At 44.9% G+C, this 26,429-nt stretch overlaps 1 protein-coding gene across 2 annotated transcripts in view; it reads right to left on the bottom strand.

Moving 5' to 3' along the window:
* Positions 1-26,429, bottom strand: part of C9H10orf90 (chromosome 9 C10orf90 homolog) — a 241,821-nt gene that overhangs the window by 26,439 nt on the left and 188,953 nt on the right. The window contains exons 5-7 of one of the 2 annotated variants that reach the window (XM_038009709.2): positions 5,872-6,162; positions 2,609-2,793; positions 225-402 (exon numbers count right to left, since the gene is read on the bottom strand). In XM_038009709.2, coding sequence (XP_037865637.1) covers positions 225-402; positions 2,609-2,793; positions 5,872-6,162 — 654 coding nt within the window. The remainder of the gene's footprint in view (positions 1-224; positions 403-2,608; positions 2,794-5,871; positions 6,163-26,429) is intronic. The other variant, XM_007964393.3, reaches the window with a different exon arrangement.

Raw genomic sequence — 26,429 nt, forward strand, 5'->3', positions numbered from 1 at the left:
TCCCAAGTTGTTTCTGCTGAGCTCAACACCCATATGTGATCTCTCAAAATGGGCTGGCTCCAAGAACAGGCTTTATGATGCTGAGGGTCAGCCACTTGGAGCCATAATAGGTTCTGCATATGTCAGTGGCATCACTTGGAACCATCACCCCTGAGTGAAGCCTCCAGCTCCAGGAACCCCCCGCCCCAGTCTTTTCCAGTCTCCACAAGCCACCTGCAGCTTACCACTCAGAGGATGGGGAACCGTGAACTGCTTCTTGCTGGTGCGGATAGGAAGGACGCTCTGCTTCTGCCTCAGGTCCTCCTTCCGCTGGGCTTTCCTCTGCTGGACCATGTGTTCGAGCTTTTTCAGCCGTTCTTGTGAGCGAGAAATGAACTGAGGCTTACGAACTTCCAGTGCTTCCTATGCAAAGCAAAGAAAATATGTCATTTTTAAGAGCAGTGACACACAAAGGCAACACATCTGTCTGATGTGGCCAAGAAGCTGATGGCAAGCATGACACTCCGAGACCAAAAGCCACGGTGCAAAAGTACATCACAATTTTCTTCCACATCCTTGTGTAAAGAGGGTAACAGGCATGTTGACAACACAGGTCCTGGGGATCAGGCCTGGCCAGCGCTGAGACCCCTGCTGCAGCAGGATTGACCGGCAACTGGCATCAAAGCCGGGAGTGCAGAGGCAACGTCTGCCCGTTCCTCTTTCTACCCTGCTGAGTCATTTGTTCCCAAAAGACAATCCAAGAGCCCTACATTCTGTATTCCAAAGAGACATGGGTGTGGAGGGAACGGAGGTGCTGAGTCACTTGCTTCTGTTGCACTTGGAAGCCCCAAGAAGCACAGACACAGATCATTCACTCAGTGTGAAAATCACGCCCTTTCAGGAGGCACCACAACTGCGGCAAAAGGAAACAGCTCCTCCTCCTGGGTAGAAAGAGTTGGGAGGAAGCCTTTGCCTATGCAGAAGGTTCTGTGAGCTCCACAAACCATGTCAGAAGTCCCTATGTCTCCACTCCCACCTCCATACACCAAGCCAACCACGCAGGTCTCCTGAACAAGACTAACTGCCATTCCGCTGTGTCCCAGACACTGGGCTAGGTGCTCGATGTGTATTCATCACCTCGTGGAGTCCCACAGCTGTTCACGAAGGCAGGCATATTTCTTTCCATTTGACAGATGCAAAAACTGAGGCTCATGGTAGTTTGGTAGATCACATGGTAACAACCCATCCGTGGGAACCCCATTCTTTTCCTGCACTGCTTTTTATGGTCTTAACTTACTATTCCTGAGTGTCTCTGCTCAAGTGGTCCCCGGCCTGAAGTACAACCCATAGCCATTTGTTCAAGTTCCATCTACTCCAGGAATCCCTGTTGAAATGTCCTGTTGAGTCAGAGCATGGTGCTTCACCTATGGGCCTGAGCAACAGTGAGTCACACATTTACCTCGGTGCTAGGCTGTGAGCTCCAGGAAGTCATGGGCCATGTCTCATTAACAATGCATCACTCACATAGTAGGAGTCCTGCATGTATACGCTCAGCAAAGGCTTGCTGGGCGTGCTGCCATGACCAAAATGTTCCTCTGCCCACTTCCTCTTCCTCTGGGAGTTCAGCGTGCCCAGGGGGAAGAAGTGTGGGCTCAGTCTGTGTCACATATGTGTCCCTGGCAGCTATGCTAGGGAAGAAGTCTTCTTGGCTGGCTCCCCACATGATGCCAGCCACCAGGAGCAGAGAACCACAAGGTATAAGTCACTGGATGTGCTGAAGCTTCAAGAGAGTTCCATGCCTAAAGAGATAACCCTTAGGTTATCTAGCCACAGATAACTGAGCCACAGACTGGTGGCTCAGGTGTAGCTTCTGCCTCGGCTGCCCACCCCACCAAGAATGTCCTTGGAGACTTTGAGGGCAGCATAAATGCCTCACCCAGGTCCCACCAAGGCCCCCTGGGTACAGGAGCCAGCCAGTGGAGCCATCTCCACAACGGCAACTGCAGTGAAGTTTGCAAACTTATTAAGTGCCTTCCAAGAAGGTGTGGCTAGCTGTGCAAAACAGTTAGCAGAGACTTTCTCTGAGGTTGTTTGCCCTCCTAATTTTATTTCTCTGTATTTTAAAACTTTATAAAATGTGTGCATACTACATTTTATAAAGCAATTGGTAAAAGACGCCAAACTAAAACTTTCCTATCTTTCCATTCATGACCATGTGACCTTGGGCAACTTCGCCTCTCAAAGGCTCAGTGTCCTCATCTGAAGACACTGAGATCTGGAGCTCCTACAGGCTCCTACCTCCTGGGAGTCTTGCATGGATTGGAGGCACTGATGCCTAGGAAGTGACCTGTGGAAGGCTGGAGCATCCATCACTGCCGCTGTCACTGTCACTACTGATAGTATTTGATCTTCATTCTAACCTGGAGGAGTCAGTGTCATTATCTCCATTATTCAAACAGTGACAGAGTAGCCAAGAAAGCTTAGGGGACCTGCCCAGTCACATAGCTGCTATGAACTGAAATCAGGTTTCCAGCCTCAGAGGTGGAAGTGAGGGAGTGTGTGCTCACGGACTCCCTAGGAAACCTCTCCCTTTGGCAGGAATCAAGCCACGACACACAGAAGGCCTTACTTGCAAGGTCAAGGATCTTGTAGGCATTTGCTGAGGCTCAGAACAGTCTTCGGACAGGCCAGGGCTCTCCGCTGTCTCAGGGGGTGCTGGCGAGGGTGCTGCTGTGGAGGGCTCAGGCATGGTGGGGTCCTCACTCTTCTTACATTCCTTTATTTTTACAACCAAGTCACAGCACGTGTAATCTCCTAGAAGATTTAGAATCCCATTTAGAGGGCACCAAGGGATTTTCGCCTGACTCCTCAATACCATTAGACACAGAAGACAATTTTGAAAATAGAAACGCCAGTGGATTATTAATGGGCCTCGTTAAGCTGACAAGATCATGCCTCATCACAGAGCCCCCAGCCGCCCTGGTCACAAGGAAGAGCATTTGCATTCAGCCAGACTTCAGGACCGGCTAATTATGCCAGGGAGGTATTCCCTAGGCTTCTGATGGTTAGGATGGCTTTGCTCAAAATGAAAAGAAACTTTTCTATTCAGTGCTTCATATTAAGTGTGTCCTGTCCAATTATCACAGTTGGGTTGTTTTGGGACAGTGTATTAATCTATCCAGTGCTTGCTACACTGATGATATAAGGACAGAGCACTGGTATTCAATTAGAGAGCCCTCCCCTGCACTTGCTGGAGACGACCCCTGGCTTTGCAAAAGTAATTGGGATGACTTCTCGCTCAAGGCTGGTTTTGGGCTCTTCCTGGGGCCATTTTGACTTTCTCTTGTGGAAAAGGTCCGGACATGAATGGATCCAACAGCATCTCAGGCAGGACCGTTTCTGATGGATTGGGGATTAATGAGTATTCACTGGGCACTTACTGGCCTCAGCCTGCAATACAATGTTCTTCACTCTGTCCTTAGTCCACCCCTCCCATATGAGCCCCACTGCTTGCCTCACTGCATCTTCCCGTCAACACAGTGCCCTGAAACCACCCCGGTTCCGAAACGCATGGCAGCCTGTCCCTCACTCCTCACCCACAGGCTCGCCTATCTTCACAAAGCCCCTTTGATTCCTCTGCCCAGTGGACTCCCACCTCCAGGCTGAGTCCCAACCTTCCAAAAGCCTCTCTCCCCTTCCCAAGGCAGGACCCATCCCTGCCTCTGCTATGTCACCCCAGGGAACACACGTCGCTCACTCAGCAGCATCTATAACCGGGGGAGGGGTTGGAAGATGATGTTTTCACCCCACCAGCGAGGACTCCCTCAAGGGCTGGACCATATCATATCCACCCTCCTTCTCTCCACAGCACCAGGCTAGGTGCCCAAAAGGAGCTCATTCTGTGGGGAGTGTGGAGGTGGCCTTCTGAAGGCTCACCTGTCCATGGGATGCATCTCCACGATTACAACGACTACAACTCACCATTTATGCCTGGGTCATCCCTTGCCTGGGTCAGCTGTCCAACCTCTGCTCAAGACCCACCCACAGTTCCTATTACCTACATGCCCAAGCCAAGTGGACTTTTCATGGCCGTTCACGGTGGGCATCCCACCAGCAGCAGTCGCTTTGGAGTCTCTAACAACAGCACACCACTTAGGTTTCCAGTCATGCTCTTTCATTTTTCTGAGCATTTGCTCTGGTTCCTTCTGGAAAATTTCCCTGTGACCACTCTGCCCCACCCACCGCCTGTCTCCCACTGCCCCTTCAGGCCTAACATGAGCCCCAACCCCCTCCTGTGGAGTTGACCTTGCCTTCTGCTTCCATGTCTTCTTGTGAGCACGTTTTCTAGTTCACCCTGTACACAGGGGAGGAAGCCACAATTTCTCCGCCTCCTTCTCCATCATTCTCCCCAGCACCAGAACCAGAAACCCCAGGGCCAACCCTAACTAACATTCCCACATTTTCACTGCTCAAAGACCCATCCCTGGATCCCGAGCGTCTCTGCAGCCGCGGCCCCTCCTGCACAGTGACTCCACGCTCTCCTCATCGGCTGGGCCTCAGGCCCCAGCCGCGCTCCTCTCCCATCTGTCCTCCACATTGCACACGAGGCAGTAGTTTCCTCTCGAGCAAATCTAATTATGCCTCTTCCTTTTCAAAGGCTTGGCTCTGCCTTCAATCCAGACTTCCTAAGTGAGTTTAGAAAGGCCTTCCAACCTGATGCACGTGACCCCTGCAGACTCACACCAGCCACTGCTACCCCCGCAACCCTTGGGTCCTGGCCCGAGCCTCTGCAGGTCCCCACATCAACCACGTTCTTCCTGTCCCAGCTCCTTGTTTCGTGTGTACCTTTCCCTCTGCCCTCAGGTCTGATTTGAAAACGTCAAATATACTTTCAAGTTCCTGCTCAAATCACTTCCTTGGCAAAGGTGCCTCTGCACAGATCCTCCTCAGAGTGTCAGGGGCTGTCCTCGGCTTCCCCATGGCCCATCACACAGACATTATGCTGCTGTTTCCTGCACCAACTGAGAGCCTAGAGGGCAGGGGATATAAAGCACAGTGTCTGGCATGCAGTAGATGCTTAATAAATGCTTCTCTAAACGATTAATGAATGAGAAGCTAGGGATTAACTTGGGTTCCAAGTGAAATTACTTTTATCAATTGCCATAACCAATTTAAATTTGACAACCCAAGCTGATATCTTTCTGTCCTTTTCCGTAGTTCTTAGAGAACATCTTTAGAGTGATAGGAAATATACATTTTCCTGCTGCCATAACCAGGTGCCACAGGACATTTTTCCAATGTGTTCTTATGTCCTTTCTATGTCATTGTTGCACCATTTAGTAGTGGTCAGCAACTTGACGCCCAGAGAAATGATGACTGTGTTCTAATTCTTGGTTTCTTCTTCTGTGGGAGGCTGAGTTTGGGACCTACCTTTTGGGCACGTGAGTTCCAGTGTCTCATGCTTGTTAAGTGCTGGGCACCTGTGGGAGCCTCGCCCCTTAGTCATTATCCCTGCTAGTTAGTCACGGGGCCACAGTCAACCCAGTGGACCTGCTGCCTTCAGAGCAGCCACACACACCTGCATCTCCAACTTTCCTTAGCTGAGCCTGGGAGTCTGCTGTGCACCTGGGTGTGGTCTTCTCTCAGCCACAGTGGGTACTGGCCTTGCACACAGTGGGCTTGAAAAATCCCTAACCCACATAGGGCCGCCTCCTGGGTGCTTGGGAGGTTCTTACGTGGCAACAATTTGTCCCCTCTCTGCTCTCCCAGTTGGAGAAGGGGAGGCTTCTTCAGGTGAACAGTGACTGTATGCACAAGGTCCAAGTAGGCAATCAACAACTTTGTATCGACTGTCAAGACAGAATGATGTCACCCACCACCCTCGCTCCTTACTTTTGGGGAACTTGCTTTCTATCTGAACACCATTGTCTTCCTGTGGAGATGCACATACATCTTGTAAGGGGCAAAGAAACCCAGGAAAAAGGATTCTGGGTTTCAGGAAGCTTTGATGTCGTCCCTCTGTGGGTTCAGAAAGGTCTCTAGACAGACAGTCATCGCTTGGAGAGCTATCCCCAATGGGAAGGAAATGTCTAGTGGGCTTCTGTTCCACTGGAGGAGCAGACAGAGTCATGCACACTTCTCCTTGCTGCCTCTTGCTGCTTCCAGAAAATACTTTTGTGTGTACTAAAAATAAAATGAGAATTGTGCTCAAAATCTCTTGTGAATCCAATCCAAAGTACTGACATCTACCGCACATGGTGCTTTTCTCGGGACAAACTTGATGGGGAGTACAGTACTGCAAGTTCAGTTAGGAGTTCCATCTCTATACAGGGCTGTCCTGGATTGGGCTTGAAAGAGACTGTGCTCGGTGGTGTCCTTAGGAACTCATATTACATTATCTTCAGTGAGCAATAGAGTGAGTTAGCACCTTGATTCTGGGGCCAGAGTACCTGAGTTCAAATCCCACCTCTGCTACATTTAAACTTTCCAGCCTCACCTATAAAATTGAGGTGAGGCAATAATATAATGGATAATATTAAATTATTTATGATTATATTATTTAGGTTTCTGTAGTAAGTTTATTTCTATAACAAATTATATCTTTTATATAATTTATATGATTGTATTATATATAACAACATATCTATATTATATAAATCTCGAACATGAAAATTGAGGTAATGTTATAATGAAATAGTAATTTACATAGAGTGTTTAGCACAGTACCTGATGCACAATCAGCTTTGAATAAATGTTCGTTATGATTACTATTGCAGAAGCCTTGGTGCCGAGTTACGTACTATGGCAAATACAGAGGTAGGAAATAATTTATCAGGTCAATGTGCATAGCTCTAATAAAGCGGTGGGTTTAAAGATGTGTACAACATGTCGCTTGTTTCCACATTGTACTAACAAAAGCCTGGGAACCACCCTATGTCCATTGATAGGGGACTAATTAAATAAACGATGGTACATCCATGCTCTGCAACGGTTAAAAAGAACGAGGCAGATGCTCTTGTGTGGTTGTGGGTTAATCTGTAAGATACATTATCTAGTGAACAAAGCAAAATGCAGGACAGTGTGTTTCCCCAGTAAATGCTTTTAGACTCAGATATCTCTCAAAGGACACAGAACAGGCAGGAGACTGTGTTGTCTCAGGAGAGGGCAATGTAACACTAGGAATTGGGAGTGGAAAACAGGCTTTCTTTCCACCACCCATTTTGTACTCTTTGATTTTTTTAAACCTCTTTTATTTTGGAACGCCCTATACATTTTTTAAGGAGTTATTCTTTTTAAATAAGGGAGGGACTGCACCAAGTTGTCAGCCCCCCATGCTGACGCCACCCAAGAGAAATGGCCCCACCATTGCTGCCAGTGGGAATGCGTCCTAGCCTTCCTGTGTGTTGGGACAGAAAAAAACATATTGGGAATCCCTGGAATAATAAAAGTTATAAGAATATTCTTGCTATGTTTTCTCAAATGTCTTATATATAAAAAGGAATTGAGCTCATGACTACCAACCTCTCTCATCAATTTCTCAGAAGCCTGTCATTTGTTCTACCCCCTCTGTCCTGGAGTCCCCACTGCTCCAGCCAGTGGAAGCAGGCTGTGTGGGGCAAGGCCAGGCTGTGTAGTACAGAGGGAAGAGCGAAGACTCTAGGGCTAGAGGGCCCCCAAAGCACCTTCCTGGCCATGGGATCCAACACAGGTGAGGCCACCTGAGAGCCATCAATTTTCTTACTCACCAAGAGGGGAAACCCAGCTTTCCATGTTCTGATGTGCAAATAAACAAAATGTAGGTCAAAAGGGCCTGCAAGCCCCAGTGTTGGATACATAGAAAGTACCAAAAAGAAAGAAATTGTTATCAGCCTTTGTCATTTGGAGATGTTTGTCTACCTATTGTAAAGTTGGCTTTGCTAAACTGTACAGAAAAATGTTTCCAGACTCTTATTTCAAAACATTGGTTCTGTTTAAGTACAAAAGAGTGCAGACAGAAAAAGCCCAAAAATAGTCATACACCACCTTCTTTTGTTAGAGCTCTCTGACAGAATCAAAAACCAAATTAGTTATCAGTGATGCAGTCTCAATCTGCCAGGTGGTAGGGATCCATCCTGGAGTTAGATTTTTTAAAATTAACTATTTATTTATACATTTATAAGATCAACCGATCAATATTTTAATCTATCTATCATCTATCTATTTATCTATCTCTGGCTTACTGTAACTTTTTATGTGAATGAGCTTATGTAAGTCAGATGTTCAGGCTGTGACTTGAAAGAGTTAAAACAACTCAGAAAATAGAAGGTAGTTAGTGCACTGCAGAAAAGAAATATGGAGCCAAAGAGGACTTTTCTGACAACTGATTGATCAGGTCTCATTTCGTGCATTCTGAAACGTACAATTGTCAACTGTGCAGTCACCCTCAGGTGGACCCTCGCAGGACAAGGTGGCACGTGTGCTCTTCTCCTCTCATGCACTCCACGTGTGTGGTGGGACTGAGAGTTCTCTGTTCATGCCCAACATTCTAAACTGCATCACCCCAGTGAGAATCCATGGCCACCGCAGGCTCTGGCCACCTCGAGAGCAGCCTGCCGACGAAGTCACCTGTCCCAGGCATTTCCATCCACTGGACGGGCGTTCAAAGCCCCGCTCCTGAGTCTGCCACATGGAGAGGGCTAGGCCTTCATGACTGTTCTTTAAATAGAAACATTCCCCATATCCCCTTTTCTCAATTTGGTTGACATGCCACAGTGCAACAATCTCACAAACTTGATTATCCCAGAATTGAGCTATGCAGCAGGAAGTGAACAAAAACCAACCAGAGGATTCTGCCCAACAGTTGTAAATTCCTTCTATTGAACTCATATCCTTGACTCATAGAAGAGCCCCTTGGGTCATGATGCAGTACCCATTTATGCTTTCCTCAAGTTTACTTTTACTGCGAAATACATTATATTTACAATGTAAAGATATTAAACAGAGCACCCACAAAGTTACCTCCTAGATTAAGAAGTGGAATATTTCTGGGGCTTCAGACATCGGAGCTGCTCTTGGATGGCACCCACCCACATTCTATGAGACAGGACCACTCACCTCAACTGTGGGTTACTCCACATTCCTTTTGTCTCTAATTTTCCCACCTATGTAGCTACCCTTAACCAATATGTTTTTATACCAAAATTCTGACTAGCAAGCACAAAGCTAGCTTTTTTTTTTTTTTTTTTTTTTTTTTGAGATAGAGTCTCGTTCTGTCACCAGCTTGAAGTGGCACAGTCTCGGCTCACTGCAACCTCTGCCTTCTAGGTTCAAGCAATTCTCCTGCCTCAGCCTCCTGAGTAGCTGGGATTATAGGTGCCCGCCACCATGCCCAGCTAATTCTTGTATTTTCAGTGGAGACAGGGTTTTAATATGTTGGTCAGGATGGTCTTGATCTCTTGACCTCATGATCTCCCCGCCTCAGCCTCCTAAAGTGCTGGAATTACAGGCATGAGCCACCATGTCCAGCAAAAGCTAGCTGTTTTAAGGTAAGGACATCATTGTATCTGTTAGATAAAAGCTTCCAGAGGAGGCTTCAGCAGGTTGGCTGGGCCATAGCTTTCATGTGAGTTTATAGGATATGATGCTGGGGAAGAAAGTAGCAAGGGATGAATGAGTCCTGGACACGAGGGGATGATCACGGTTGGCATCAGGCAGGGCTGGCATGTGTCCGGGCATGCTGGCAGGCAGGAGTAACATCAGGGGAGCAGGCTGGTCTGGATTTTCTGTTCCTGACCTCACCATGTTCAACTGTAGGCCTTAGGGATAAGTTCACCTGCAGTGAAATGTGAGCCCTATGGAAACCCATGCAGGGCAGGGACTGGGGGTGGTGGAATTTCAAGGACCTCAATGACACATCATCAAGAACAGCCGAGAAGAGGCATGCATCTGGGCTAGGTGGGGACACCGCCAGCCCATGCAGGTCCTTAGGACAATATGAGAAAAAGGTGGGTCTTTTTCAGGACATTTTACCTCCATTGGCCAGAAACGGCTGTCATTAGCCAATCTGATAGAAGAAGATACTTTATTGTGTGTCTCCAAATATTGTACAAATCTTTGATGTTCTTATATGAGCCCCTGTTGAGCCAGTGGCTCCCCACATGCACACAGTTCTCATAACCGTGGCAATTTTGTTCACAGTAGAAAACCAGAAAGCATGAGTGGTTGCTAAGGAGAGAAACCAGTACGACAGCAAGACTGTCAGTCACATCTCAGAGGAAGAGCAAGAAAACTATGAAAAGCAGACACGCGAGCCAGGAGGGTACAGCTGCCCCGGGAACTTTAATAGCCGAAGGCAGGTAAATAACATACAGAACTCGCATTAGAATCCTTTATATCCAGATTAGTTTAAATTGTGTCAAAGGTATTCTCGTATTGAAGATGAAACTTAGCTCTTTAGAACATTCATTCATTCAGGAAGAGAAAGATTGTCTCTGAGGTTTTGAGTCAGCTCTGTGCAGCCTCCTGCCCTCTTAAAACAGCCTTCAACCAACCACTCAACCAAAAAGACCTTTCTGAACAAAGCAGGCCTCCCTGAGTGTAAACCACATATTTCCTCCATATGCTGATGTTCCGGGCAGTGACGTTTTCTCCCTGCAGAATCTGGGCCATCTTACAACCAACTGTGTCTTAGGAGCTCCAGTAACCCAAGCTTGTGTCGTTGTCTCTGGGCCATCGACACAAACATCAATTTCTCAACTCAACTGCACAGTGGCCCTCAGCATCTCCTAAGAGCCCTAATGCTCTTTGCCATGAACACAAGCAGCCCCAGACTGCCTTCTGCCCTCCACACCTTTGCAAAGCTCTCAGGTCTGCATTTTATACGTAGCGTCTCACCTCTTCCTCTCACCTGGGTTCTCCTCCAGCCAGCCCCAAAACTACAGCATCTAACTGGAAACCAGTTAAGAGAGGTTGGCAGGCTTGGGTGTCTGTTGAACACCCACTCTGCATGGGCACCTGCAGGTGAGTTGAGAACTCTCTTTTGCTGTGTCCTTTTGGCAAGTGAGAGGCTGCTGCAGAGGGGAAGGAAGGCATTCTGTTGCATGTTGTGTGCTGCGGGGGGGAGGTATTCTTCTGTATGTTGCATGCTGCAGAGGTGGGGAAGGCGTTATTCTCCATGTTGCATACTGCAGGGGGGAGGCATTCTTTTGCACGTTGCGTATTGCAGTGGCGGGAAAGGCATTCTTCTGCAGGTTGCATGGTGCAGAGGGGGAGAAGGCATTTTTCTGCATGTCGCGTGCTGCAGAGGAGCAGCGAAGGCATTCTTTTGCATGATGCATGCTCATCCGTGGACATGGAGGCCACGAAAGAGGAAGGAAGAGGCAGTAACAATGAGCACTCTAATCGCACAGCTTTTCAAGCAAGTGTTGTTTGCTTTATTCTTTTACTTTTAAAGGAGAGAGAAAACCTAAAACCACTTCCAATTACAATACATGGAAGATGAAATAAAATAAAGTCAAGTTAATTTGTAGCCTTTTAAGAAACAAGAAGTTGAGCGTGGTGGCTCAAACATGTAATCCCAGCATGTTGGGAGGCTGAGGCAGGAGGATTGCTTGAGCACAGGAGTTCAAGCCCAGCCTGGGCAACATAGTAAGACTCTAACTCTACTAAAAAAAAAAAAAAACAACAACAAAAAAACTAGCCAAGCATGGTGATATGTGCCTGTGGTCCGAGCTACTCTAGAGGCTGAGATGGGAGGACCACTTGAGCCCAGCAGTTCGAGGCTGCAGTGAGCTGTGATGGCATCACTTCATTCCAGCCTGAGTGATAGAACGAGACTCTGTCTCAAAAAAAAAAAAAAATACAGAAAGGAAAAAAGCAAATAAAGAAAGAAGAAAAAGAAAAGAAAGAGAGAGAAAAAAGAAAAGAAAACAGAACAGAACAAGCATTTTATATGGACAAGGTTGGTAGATATTTTTTCTTCCCTTTTTTTTTTTTTTTTTTTTTTTTTTTTTTTTTTTTTTTTTTTTTTTTTGGTTAAGGCTTCAACTTTTGGCTGCAGGTTAAAACTTTATTTCCTCTTATGGGATCAGGTCTCCATTTGGTATCGCTGTATTTCACCGCATCCAGACTTCTGTTTAAAATCAACCGATAATTGTTTCAGCACATTTCTGTTCAATTTCTATGTAGTGGCATTGCAGCCCAGGAAGGGAGTCAGAAAAGGTAGGAGGAGGCAGACAGCAAATGGGATAAACAGCTCCCGGCAGAGAGGACGGAAGCAGTGAGCTGCGTTACCCACAAAGATGATCCACAGCAAAAGCAGAGCTGGAGCTGGCGCCACTGGGAAGAGGAAGGAGACAGCAGGAATGGGAATGCCAAGGAGGACAGCCAGCCTGAAAATCTACCCGCAGGGATGAAGGGGCACCAGTGGGGCTAGAGGAAGCAGACATGGAGGGGGCCTTTCCTCACCAGAAAACCAGACTTCCTACAGATACCTTTCTAGACAGTAAACAGATTTCTTCTGCCACAAACGTCAACCATTAGAACCTTTTCTCCCTAAAGCAGCAGACCTCAGGGGCAGAGAGGCTGATGACCAAGAAATCAGATTGACTTGTAAACAGAGGTAGTGATATATGAGAAGAGGCTTCCTTCTTCTGGGAGCTTGGGCAGATGGTCAGGAAGGGAGAACCATAGTTAAGATGTCAATACGGTGTTAGGATACTATTATGCAAATTCAGTGATCAGAAGCACTCTGTGTATTCAGAGAAAAAGGAAAAAAACCCCAGTATATTCAATGTTATTGTTCTAGTGTCAAGTTTCAAGGTACCATGTGGGCAATTGTGCAGGCAACTCTTATTGGCAGTAAAGACTCACATGCAGTTGTTGCAAAGTAGGAATATATGTATCAATCCACACAAAGAATCTCTAGAAAGGACTGGATAACTAGCCAGTTCTAGTTATCCATTATTATTCTGTTATTAGATAGGTATGATTATTCCAATAATGTCATACACCTAGAGATCTTCAGGTTGATGAACAGAAGTCTTAAAACATAACAAAACTATTTGGAAGGCAGAAATAAAACACACATACACACACACACGTGCACACACTCATGCCTGTCTGCTTCCTAATAACAAGATTACTTCGACTACATCGCGAATCATGATCAATAGAAACAAGTTCCAATTAAATATTAGATAACATCTTTCTACCTTCCTTTCAGGAAGTACAGTCCCAGAAGATCAGTTACCCTACAGTCCTTTATCCTCAAAGCATGGCTCAGATTCCAGAAGCACACAGGAAAATAACTTTAAGCTTTTCTTAAAACTCATTGCTAAAGTTTCCAAAAGTGACCCTTTGAAGTAATAATTATTTCATACATTTCAATAATTACTTTCATTAAGACATTTCCATTTAAAACATCTTTTTCTAAAGTATAAAAGCAATAAATAATCACTGTAAAGAAAATCTGACCTACAGAAAAGTATTAAAAATTAAAATACTGACAATCTGACACTCCCAAAATGCTCACAGTATTTGCCTCTGGGAGCTATGACATATTTCTAGTACATTAATATATGAGCTTTTTCCTTCATTTCTTTCATTTCCACTTTGGATACAGCTTGTCACTCACCTGGGTCACCCTCTCTCATACTCATATCCACTGACATCTAAAAGCACAGGTTCATCGAGACATGCTTGTTTGGGAGTGGAGCTGGGGTGCTGGGCTCCTTGCTATTGATGGTTCTCCTTTCGTGGTGCCTTGCAACGTCAGCAGGCTTTCATATCTCCTCCCACTCTTGCTTTCCTGGGTACTCTGACAACTACCAAGCAGACAATGCTGCATGTTAAAAATTGGAAGAAAAAAAAATCAAGGTAATCTTCCAGGCGTTGAAGGGAACAGCACAGAGGAATGTTGACCAAGGTCGCCACAGAGTGAAATGTCTGCTCAGGACCAGATGGTCATCCCAGAACTACCGGACATGTACGTGCACACATGCATGCGTGTATGTCTGTGCATGCGCATGTGCATGAGTGTATGCATGCACACATGTGTGTGCATGTGCATGAGTGAAGAAAGGAGGTGGCTTCCATGTCAGACTATTAACCTACTACCCTCATCTGAGAGTACTGAGCTTTTAGTATTCCAGGGAGGGAAGAGACAAAGTTTTTCTGTGGGTTTCTCCTGTTCCCTCAAATACATTTTGTGGCTTCTTTATCTTCAATGTAACTATTTATTGAGTACCTACTATGTGCCAGGAAATGTTATAGGGCACTTGGGATGCAATAGTGAAAAAAACAAAATTTCTGCCCTCATGCCTCCTATATCCAATGGCCATCATCTCCACGCCAGTCCCACATTCCTACAACCACAGCTGCTTCACCTCTGAGCTTGTAGATTGAAGCCTCTTACTCTCTGACTACATCCACTAACTCTTCCAGAACACAGAATACTACTCTGTTCATGCCTTTTACTCAGAATCACTGAGCCCTCAAGTCCCCAGCACCTCTGTTGCCAGGCACAGCTGATTGCCTAACTAATACCATTTTTGCTTTTTTTTTGTTTTAACTTAGAAAACCCCCCATTTTGTTCAAGATGGCAATGGTCCTAGTTAAAAACATTTTGGCATCATAGGCCACTGCTCTGGTCAGTGAAATGTAAGTGGAAAAAGTCCTTTGGGAGAACTGAGCAGGTCTTAAGAGGAGATGGTCCACACAGTATTTAGTATGGATGTGGATGTGATGGCTGGAGTCCTGGCAACTACTTTATGAGCATAATAATGAGAGCCACACCTAAAGGAAAAAGGAATAGAAAGGAAGGGGTCAGGTTCCAAAGCCATACCCTTCCCCAGGCTGCCTACCTCTGGATTTTTTTTTTTTTTTTTTTTTTTTAACAGTAGATACACTCTTACATTTTTAAGCCACTGCTTTTTGAGTATCTAGTTATTCAGAGTTAAACACAAGTCCTAATTGATCTATCAAGGCATAAGAGTAGATAGATTCATGGTAGCATAGAGCACAATCACATGGCATATTTGTTAAAACTCAGACCGCTGGGCCCACTCTGGGGTTTCCAATTTAGTATATCAGAAGTGAGCCCCAGAAATGTTCATTTCTGAGTTCCCAAGTGATGCTGATGCTACTACTCCAAACCATACTTTGAGACCCACACGGTTAGGTTTCATTGCAGTGAAGAAACAAAGAACAGAAGCAAGCAGATTTTGGTGGCGCAGTGCCTTGCTACTAAAAATGTGGTACACAAACCAGTAGCATTGACCATGCCCAGGAACTTGCTAGACACACGGGATCTGAGACCTCACCTCAGAACCACTGAATCCGAATCTGCATTGTAACCAGTTCCCAAGTGGTTCACATGCATGTCCATGTCTGAGGAGCAAGACCTGTTACATGGCCCGTGCAAGCCTGGGGGGCTCTGCCCATCGCGGTCATTCAGGAAGGTCAAGGAGGCTCCATCTGCCTCCTTGACTATGGGCGCTGAAAGGAGTGGATGGAATGGATCATTGCACTGGCCCATCAAGGCTTCACTCCAGGTGAGTCACATCACTCAGGACTACATCAACCATTAATGTCAGGGTGGCGGGTGTGCAATCCCATCAGGTTCCCAGAAAGAGAACAAGAATGAGAACGAACAATTTAAGGAGTCCTACAGTCAGCCTGGCTTTCTTCTTTCCTGTCCTTCAACTACTCTCAGAAAAAGGACTACAGAAATTTAAAATAGTATAAGTACAAATGTATCTGCTAGAACAAAACACAAACCTTCTTAAATACCAAAACAAAATAAATAGATGTAATTTCATATGTAGCAAAGAATATATATCTTGGAAAGAAATATAGCAAGTATGAAAAAATAAAAATAATTATTAAATTATGATAGTATTGACACCAAACATCAGTCATATCAATAAATGTGTTGTGTTTTTTCTTTGTATTTTTTTTTTTAGTAGAGAGGGGGTTTCACCATGTTGGCCATGATGGTCTAGATCTCCTGATCTTGTGATCCGCCCGTCTCGGCCTCCCAAAGTGCTGGGATTACAGGCGTGAGCCACCGCACCCGGCCCATATCAATAAATGTGAATGGACTTAACTTATCTTTTAAAAGAAAAAGACTTTCAATGTGGCTTGTAAAACAAGGGAACTTTGGTAACGCCTGACAAAGCCACATCTGAACATATCTTGCAATTCAGCAATTCCCCTACGAGGATTCCACTCTGATGGGGCTTACGAGATGGCCTGCAGGCCTCCCCAGCATCATCAGCTCCTTTGCTTTGTCCTCTGTCAGCAAGTAAGCCAAGGGCAAGCCTCAGAGATCTAAGGACGAGGGGTGAGGCCAGTGGGGAATAATGGCCCTTCCATAGAAGGAATGGACATCATTTTGATTTGCATTTGGGCAGACCAGGCGGATCCTTCAGATAATCAATTCCGACCCCAGCACTGAGCAGTGAACGTCACCTGTGCTGAGCAGTTCAAATCACCAAACAAATATATCCAACATGTGGGAGCTGGCTGACGGAGCCCTGGAGAGTCTTTGAGCTAATGAGCCTGGTCAAAGAGAGTTGGAAAGAACCATTTTGAAGGCCGAAAGGCAGCAAGCCACAAAGCATCTTGAATCAGACTAAAACTTGCAGGCAGTCTAGGGAGGACCCCAGCTAGATCAGTAAGGGCTCATGGAGACTAAATTAAGGCCTTAATCATCCCTCAATTATCTTCATGCTTAGGCTTAAGCCCCGGGATAGTCCACACACAAGCAGATCTTGACGTTCCTAATCTTGACTTTCCTACATTTTAGGACATTCGCCTATAGCAACTTCCATGCATTGATTTTGAACACTGGCGCATGGACTCACCACAGCCTCCTGCTCGGGACACCGCCTTCATCATTAGCATGGCCGTCATTCTTGTTTGGACAGCTGTTTCCTGGCAATAATTTGAACATATACTACATTTTCCCCTCTTTATAAAAATGAGTAGCAAATGGGCATATGAGTATGGTTGGCAAAACATAATAACTATAATTAAGTTGAAGATGGAGATCATTAGGTACTGGAAGAAGCAAATCTTTAACCTTAATTCACGGACATGGGACTGAAGCCAGATATGGGTTGATTTCATGCTGAGTTGTGAAGGAAACGAACAAAATTGAAGAGTCGATTTGAAATGTGAAATACATATGACCAAACACTAGGCCTACGGATAAGTTATAAAATCAGAGGTTTTATATTACTGTTGAGAGCTCTGATCACAGAATCCCCTTTCTAATATGTGTTTTTTTTGGGTATGTATTCAACGTCCAAACATGTTCTCAGGACACCAACTGTAAGGGATCCACGGTTTTGGTGCTTTGTGGGCTGGGGACAGGACGAAGACAGGCTTGCCTGGCCCAAAATACCTCCACTTCCTGCCTCTCCCGGTCAGTCCTGTTCCTCCCTCCAGCCCCGTCAAACCCTCATTTCCATTACAAGATCTGGAAACCCCATTTTGGGAAGATATAAATATCTTAGAGGATTCCATGTCAGGAAAGGAAGTGAATTCCAAGGCTGCAGGATTCCCGTGGAAAAGGCCCCGAGTTCCACTTCTCAGCCCTCCTGGGGCCGCTGAAAGCGCTTCCTAGCCTGACTGACATCATCTCTCTGGTTTTCTCAGACACTTTTTGCAAACCTCAATCATGTCAACCCAAACTCAGCTGGAAACACGTGGCCCTGTGTGCATCGCCTTCTAAGAACACTGTGCCCTTTGAAGAACTATATCTGACAATCAGAATTGGAGACAGTCCCTAGGGCCTCTGAAGAGAAGCACATGCCACATGAAAATAGTCACTAAGAATAAATCAAGAGACCAAAGGAGCCCGCGTCAGTGCAAGCCAGGCCGCGGGCAGGATGCAAGGAAGGCGACACTGACCCCAGCTGGTTTTCTCTGCCTCCGTCTCTGTGACTACGAAGCTTAGACATTTAATGTCCTTTTGTTGCCAAGTCCCTCCCCAAATGACGACCTTTTCTCAATGCAATAAACAGGTGGTGCGGCACCAAACAAATTCTCCACTTTCTAATCACTCCCATTTAACGCGGACTTCCGGAGTTATTTATTTCTCTTCGCTGAGAGTAATTCATAAAAAACAAAACGTATTTGGTTTATGACTTTGCCCCGTGAGACCACTTAGGTATAGAAAATAGAAATATGCTTAACTACTTCTTGAAAGCTACCATGAATATTTGTACCTAGGAAAAGCGTTTCCCTTACACCCTAAGAAGGGAGGGATTTCTTTTGGAAAATAAATGTATCACCATCTTACTTTTTTTTAAAAAATTCTCATTTTGGAGCAATGTGGAGAAGGCAGAATTCTGACATTTTTAAGCTCAGTGAATACGGCCGAGTGTTGTTTTATATGAACTCACACCACTGGCAGTGAACTATGCAGAATGATTGTAGGATGTGTGTATTTTTCCCCCAGGCCTTCTCCCCTTTTTTGGGTCAGAATATTCAACATTTTTAAAGAACATTAAAAAAAAAAGATATTTGATTGCTTCTCATTGGGCTTTGAAGCCTCAGAACACCCCAGTCAAATTTTCCCAAAGCTTCTCTTAGGAAGACAAGCTGGCCACGGTTCACACCCTCTGGGTCTACCCAGTACCTGCCCCACTCCTTTGTGTTTTGCCTTGACACCTTTCAGAGAACTCTTTTTTAGAGCAAGTACAGATCCCCTTAAAAAGTGAGTTTTCAGGCAGCTGGTCTTTAGGTTGCATTGGTGCTCGTTTCTTTGTTTAAGAAAAAAACAAAAGAATGGTCATTGTTAACATCTTACATGTTAGCATTAGGGAAGCAGGGCCAGGGGTACAAGGGAGCTCTTTGTACTGTTTTTGCTCCATTTCCATAAGCCTAAATGTGCAATGTTTCTAAAAGTGGTTATTTGTGATAGATTTAAAAAGTTCCTCATGGAGTAGCAGTTTTTTATAAAGTTGAGTCACTTCTCAGCAGCTCTGCCATACATACAATCTCTGCATCTGTTGATTCACCAGAAATGGCATAAACATATCTGTAAATCATGTGCTATATATATATATATATATATATATATATATATTTTTTTTTTTTTTTTTTTTTTTGAGACGGAATCTGGCTCTGTCACCCAGGCGGGAGTACAGTGGCGCGATCTCGGCTCACTGCAAGCTCCGCCTCCTGGGTTCACGCCATCCTCCTGCCTCAGCCTCCCGAGTAGCTGAGACTACAGGCGCCTGCCACCACTCCCGGCTAATTTTTCTATTTTTAGTAGAGACGGGGTCTCACCATGTTAGCCAGGATGGTCTCCATCTCCTGACCTTGTGATCCTCCCGCCTTGGCCTCCCAAAGTGCTGGGATTACAGGTGTGAGCCACCGTGCATGCCCATCCTGTGCTATATTTCTTAAAGCACCCAGGTGCATCTGATCATGGTGAAGTTCCCATCTATCTGTGGGAGAGACGGGTCATCAGCTGCTCAGAATCCCACCAAGCCCAGCTCTGTTGACTCATGCCCCTGGCAGAGTCCCCCAGCGAGACCATGAATAAAATCTCTCAGGATGGTTTGTTTGTGACATGGCATCATTTGAGAAAGATGGAAGGCATTGGAAGTAACTTGGAATACAGGCCCTTGGAATAACTTGGAATCCTTGGAATAAATAACTGGGACCTATTCCCACCTGGTTCTGCCACCCATCAACTGGATGATGACGCACAGGTCACTCCATCCATCTGGTCTCAAGTTTCTCATCTACATCACAGGCTGATCGTCATCCTGCTCCAGGAGGGGGAAATAGGACCACCGGAAAACGCGACAAGAACAATGCAGTGTACAGACGTGAGCCTTTGTGATAACTGACTCAGCCCTAGGATGGCCCATAGCTAAGGCACAACTTTAGAGAGAAGATCTGTAAGTGACATAGACTTTGTTCTTTATTTTAAATCTAAGAAAAAATGTATACACACAAGATGACACAGAAAGGCAGGAAGCCAGTTTGCTAAATCTTTGACCCGTGTCTCACCCCCATGCTCAAAGACGGCTGTTTCCTGCCCTTTTTGTCACAGTTACTGGATGAAGATCAATGCGAGTTAGGGGTGTGACCATCTTGTAGGGTGAGCTAAGGACTGTCCTTTGGCTAGAACAAACCAAGACGCACTGTGGGAGGAGGTTCTCCTGTCCAACACCCTGGCCTTGGTCTTGTCCTTTCAATGTGCCAACTCCCTTCCTGTGTTGTGTGCCCTGGGGAGCAGGGGAGAAGGATATGGAGCTGCCTGCAGGAGCTGGAGGAGATCTGAGACACTCAGTGAACTTTAAATGCGAAACAGGAATAAAGTGGGGCGACATCAGCCTTTGCCCCTCTGTGCCCTTCCCTGCCGGAACAAGCATACTCTAACTCTTCTCACCTTCAAAGATGCCCTTAAACACTTTGGTCAGATTCATCTGGACACCGAAATTTGCACTAGGGTGGGGAATGGGGCTGAGAAGCATATAGTGAGATTTGTGCTGAACTCCTGCTCTACCCCAGGGTGTGAGGAGTAAAAGAACATAATTGTCCAAGGCCAACCAGTGAATAAGAATGTCTGGACTCTTCCATGACAAGGCTGCAAGCACTGAGGGAAGGGGCTGTGTGTCATTCCAATGTGGGCGGTCCTCCTGATGGCTTCCCATGGAGCTGGGGCTCAGGTCGTGCTGGTTGAATTGAAATGAATTACAATTGCACAAATTTATCAGAAAAGACCAGTCAATGGGACAAGCTTTAGGGTCACACTAGTGTATACTTTGGAGTTGGGGAAGAGAATCCAGTAAGAACGGGGCTCAATCCAAACGGCATGGGATTTCTGGTGAATCATGCAGAGCCTGCCCAGCCCAGATCCGGAGGGCGAAGAGGTGGGCCAGAGAAGGTGCCCCTGGGCGCTGAGCTCCTGGGAGACCCTGATTGTTCAATCCCAACTCATCCTGAATGGGAGTCTGACTTGGGCAGGGCCCACCCCCTCCAGGACGCAGCTGATAGCAGGCATGGCAGCAAGGCCTCCCCATGGTTGCAGGCCTGCTGTTATTCATACACGTGGGGGTTATTCTTTCCTCCATGAAGATGCCTTTCTCCCATTAAGGCTAATGGAAGTCATGTGGCTGAACTGAAGGCATTTCGTTTTCCAGATTTTCTAAAAATAAAATGCAGAGAAGGAAAACATATGTATTGTTTCTATTTGGGATTTTAAGAACATAAACAAAAGGGAACCAGAGAGATTCACTGCCCAAGACATCCAGTTCCTTCTCGATTATAATAGCAGACTGGTTACTTGTCATTAAATTGGTTTCGATGTGGGATAATGTGACATCCTGCTCAATTTCTTACATGAACACAGTTTAAGTAATGCTCTTTTTATCCCTTGAAAAATATATCCCATCTTTTCTTTGATGACCAGGATACTGAAAGGTTTTTATTGGCTAGGGGAGTACTGCATTATGGTCCAAAAGATCTGTATTCCAGAAAAGTTTACTGGGAAGGACATTTTTAAAAAGATAATTTTATTTCCCTAATGACTTTTATTATTCACTTGTGATTATGTATGGCCAAGATAAAAAGGTGCCTCTTGGATATAATAAAATCACACTTTAAAACACAAACATACTTTTACAGTTACATGTAAAGAGAAAAGTGTGATAAAATGTTAATATCACTCAAAATACAAGTAACACTGTAGGCCAAACTCAAAATGTCACTGAAAAGCGACTGAAAATAAAGCTCTGTTCTGCTTTGTCTCATGTAAGTATAGCGATTTCTAATTTGTCAAAATTTGCTCAGTCTTCTATTGGCTTTAACATTCTAATTTTCCACGTAGGACCATTTCATGGTTTGGGGCACTTTTCCCATTGCTTGAATTTATAGGCATCTTTAAACACAGCCATACCTCCATGTACCATTTGACCCAGTGCTTGGGAGCTTTCAGGCACATCAATCACTGCCTGGAGATGAAGGTTGTCCCCAGGGACTGATGAACATACAGTGGCCTGCCCACTGTCACATGCATTTGAAAATGATCAGTTAACGATTAGGACCTGTGCTAACCTGAACCACCACATCCCTTAGTTCAATGACTTCTTTACCTCCAAATCTAGGCATTAAGTCAACCCCTGCTTCCCTATGTTCTGCATGGAATCCATTGCAAGCACTAATTCTGCATAACTGAAACATCCCTCCAACCATACTCTTTCCATCCCCACCTGTACCACTCGCCTGGTGGACTCCCTTGCTTTGTTGACTTTCCTGCTTCACCTGAGATCTTGAGAAAATGTAGGTCAGGTTATGGTAAAGATCAGCTTAGATCTCTCTGATGGCTTTTCCTCCCACCTAAAATAAATCACAAACTCTTCCCAGTGTGATCTAGCCTTTGCTCGCCTCCATGAGCCCAGGTGTCCCCTCTCTGCCCCTCTGCTCTGCAGTCCCACTGGTCTTGGTCTCGTCCCTTGAATGTGCCAGCTTCATTCTTGTGCCATGTCAGGGGCTTTTTGCCAGCTGTTCCTTTGTCCTCTCTAGTGTCACAGGACAGGCTCCTCCCATAATCTGCAGATCTTGACTGAAATGTCACTCAGAGAAGCCTTCCCTGGCCACCCATCTAAAGAAGCCAACGAGTAGCCAACCCAATCACATCATCTGATTTTAGAGCTCTACACAAACTCTTATCACCATTGAGATATCTCACTTGGAAGCATCTATCTGTTGTCCATTTGCATCTATGGAATAGCAAGCTCCGTGACTGCAAGGACCTTGCTTTGCTCACCGCAGTGCCCAACACCGAGATGACACATGGCACTCAATAAACATTTGTCAAGTGACTTATATCATCATTTAACTAATGGCTCATGTCAAGTGACACATCATTTAACTGATGACTCCTCATGGGTTTCATTCAGCCGAAAGAAAAATTGTTTTGAGACAGAATCCCCATCCCCAATGGCACAGGCATTTCTGCATTCTCTGGCCCTTCATTTTTCGTGCCCCATTCCCTCCGTGTCAGGAGGGTGTTGGAAGCCTGGCTCCCCCTAGCTTGGCCACCATATTGGCAGGTACCAGTGCTGGGGCTCAAAAAACACCACCCTAAAATGAAGACCTCAGAAGCCAAGTTTCTGACTTTCTTCTTCCCTCCTGTCTCTCCCTGCCTCCCCCAGGGCAGGTCCCAGAAACTAGAATCCCTCCTCCCCAAGTTGGGCCACACAAACCAGAACGTCTTGTCCCAAAGACCAGCCATAAAGCCTAAAACGATGACTCTCATCTTCTTCCCACCTTTCTGTGTAACAGCTGACCAAAAAGAAATAAAGACCCTCATTCCAGAGGGGTTCCTACCCCATACCTAGGAGGAAGAAATGCTACAAAAGAGAAGCCACGAAGGGTCTGAACAGACAGTCCTTGCTAGGTTTCCCTAGTCTATTACCTTTGGCTCATACTTTTTTTTGTCCAATCACATTTCTACATTTGTCTCTACTTTGCTGATCCTAAGCATAAAATCAGATGACTTGCATGAAACTTTGAGTCTTCATCTTCAAGACTCCCGTGTCATGTAAAAATAGGATGAAATAAACATGCTATGCTTTTGTCTTGATAACCTGTCTTTTGTTATAGGGGTATCAGTCCTGACTCTTATAAGGGGACGGGAAAGGGATCACTCCTTTTCTGCCCCTATATTATGAATCTACTTGGCTGAATGGGACAGGTGGCAGGATGCAGGGTTGAGTGCAGCACAGCCTAGTGAGCAATTGCCATAAGCAACAATGCAAATGTGCAGATTCCATCAGAACCATTTCACATGACCCTCAAGGCCTGTCCTTTTCCACTCTGAAACCTGTATAAACCAAGTGGCAAACTTGACTAATTCCAACTTCACATTCTCTCTCTGCATCTTGCCTTCACAGAAACATAGGTGAGCAGGAAATTAGACAAAAGCCAGGTATGCAGGAGAGTGGGAATGGAGAAGCTGGAGCTCGATTGCACTGTCATTGAGATCATTTACTCCCTAACTAGCTAGTAGTAGCCCCTATGACTTTTCCCTGGATTAAAATTACACATTTTCCATTTCTGACATGACCACCAGCTTAGCCACGTGAGGACAATTTTCAGGAAGGAAGCAGCAGATCAGCTTCCCAGGCCATGCAGACCAGATACCAAGCTCTGGTGTGTCATTAGTGAAAACAAGGTGATCAGGCTTTCTCTGAGGTTAGAAGAGAGGTGTGCATTTCCTTGCAGGAAAAAAAAATCCAACTTTCAGGAAACTTTCTCTGCTGGAAAAGGAGTTAAGGAACAACTGAGGCTTAGGGGACCCTTACCTTTAAGTTCTTTGCATTTGTGACATTAGGTACTCTTGCTGAATAATATGCAACACTCAGATTTTCAATGCATTTCTAAATAAAATTGCCTTCTAGAAGATATTGCTGGCTAAAATAACACAGTGCATGATAGTTATAGAGTGTGAATTATATCTCCATGAAAAAATAGGAATCAAGCTAAATGCCCAACATTAGGAATATAGTTTAAAAGTTCATATCATCATGTGATCTGAGTATTAGCTATTTCATATGTACAAAAGCAAGACAGCTCACCAGGTTGATAGCCTGTGGAAGGCAGATTCTGAACCAGGCAGGAACAGAAAATGAGTTGCCAAAGGCAAACCAAGAGCATTTCATTCTTTGCAGGTAGAGCCTAAGTGAAATACACTGTTCCACACTTGGTATTCTGGTCTTTGCTAGTCTTTTGACTTGTACGCTAATTTCTTTTGGTTGAGAAACTAATTCAACTCAGCTGCAGAGACCCTGAGTTTTGTGCTTTAAGTTTTATAATGTAATTAAAGATTCGCATCCAATTACATCATGTGAAAAATCCTCTCTCACTCCTTTCTCTACTAATCCTAGACTCCATGCCTTGTGTGCTGACTTGATCTATGCTCAGGAGAAAAGCAGAAAGCTCCTTTGCAAGCACCAAGCTGAGCTTGAAATGACTGGTGATATTTTAGCCTAGTCAACATTGCCTGAAAATACATGCATTCCTTTTGCTTGTGATTTGAGATAAGATGTATTCTTATAAGGTAATCCTTAAAAAGGAGGACTGCATCTTCAGAATAAGACTTCAGCATTAGCTCTATATGCATAGATTTCATACCAACCAGATGCAGGTATTGTCACTTCTCTCTTAGCAACCCTTCAGAGGCCCCAGAGTGAGGCCTGAAATCTTAGCCTCACATGCTGGGTCCTAAACTTCCAATACCATATTCTATTTGCAACCCATCAAGTTCACAGTGATCCAAGAACAGGTTCTGTTTGTCATTCTCCAAGACTCTGTGCATTTCTGTGTCTGCTGTGGGTTGCTTCCATCCTGGGATGTCCTTACCCATCCCACTCATTGAAAAGCAAGCCCCTGACCCTACCTTGCTCTGTAGGCCAGCATAGGCTTTGGATATTCCACAGACCTGACATTGACTCATTTTGCAAATGTCATTGCTGGTAGACCTTCTCTCTTCTCTTTCTCTCTCCTGTCTGTGTGCGTCTTGGGGCAAGTTATCCTTCTCTTCACTGTATCATAATATGCCTTCTATACTTAATAAAACTTTAAACTGTGTTATTTTTGCATCCCAGTTCTCTTCATGTATATGCAAATTCCCTTTAGATTCATCATTATTTTGAGTTGTCACAACTACCCCAACTCCCTAAAAACAAAAAAAAAAGTTAGAAAAATAAAAATGTAAAGCACAAGTTCAAAAGGATTTAGGGGTCCCTGTACACTGACTCAAATGGTACAGGTTAACCACTGTGGTCCCTAGTGATGTGAAAGAGTTACACTAGTGACTCCAAAAAAAACCCTAACACTAAGACCATTTCTTAAGTAGGAAATATACATGGCCAATATATGAAAAAGTCCTGCTTTATTTGTGAGTTGATATTAGACAAAAATAACATATTTTTCACCTATCCAATTAGTAAAGTGTAGAGAGATATCTACTTAATTCCGGAGAGACTAGAGGGAGGCAGAAACTCTCCTACACTGCCAATGGCAGTGCACATTACCATGACACTTTTTAAGGCAATTAGTAATATAGAATCAAAAGCCTTAAAAATGTTCAAATCATTTACCTAACAATTCCTCTTCCAGGAATATAGCTTGAGAACATAAACAGAGGTATAGTCAAAGTTTCACACATACAGATATTAAGATTTGTAATGGTGAAAAAATAGGAATCAAGCTAAATGCCCAACATTAGGAATACAGTTTAAAAGTTTATATCATCATATGATCTGAATATTAGCTATTTCATATGTTTGAAAATAACTTTTAATAACAAGGAAAACAGGTCACTAATTCGTGGCTTGATAAAAACTGTGACAATACTAGAAAAAGCCTAACAATGTGAGCAAAAAAGAATCTTCAAGAATAGACACCGTACAATGGACTGAAGTGCCTGTTTCTACCAAATT

The sequence above is a fragment of the Chlorocebus sabaeus genome, chromosome 9, assembly GCF_047675955.1.
Source record: "Chlorocebus sabaeus isolate Y175 chromosome 9, mChlSab1.0.hap1, whole genome shotgun sequence".
NCBI classification, from domain to species: Eukaryota; Metazoa; Chordata; class Mammalia; order Primates; family Cercopithecidae; genus Chlorocebus; species Chlorocebus sabaeus.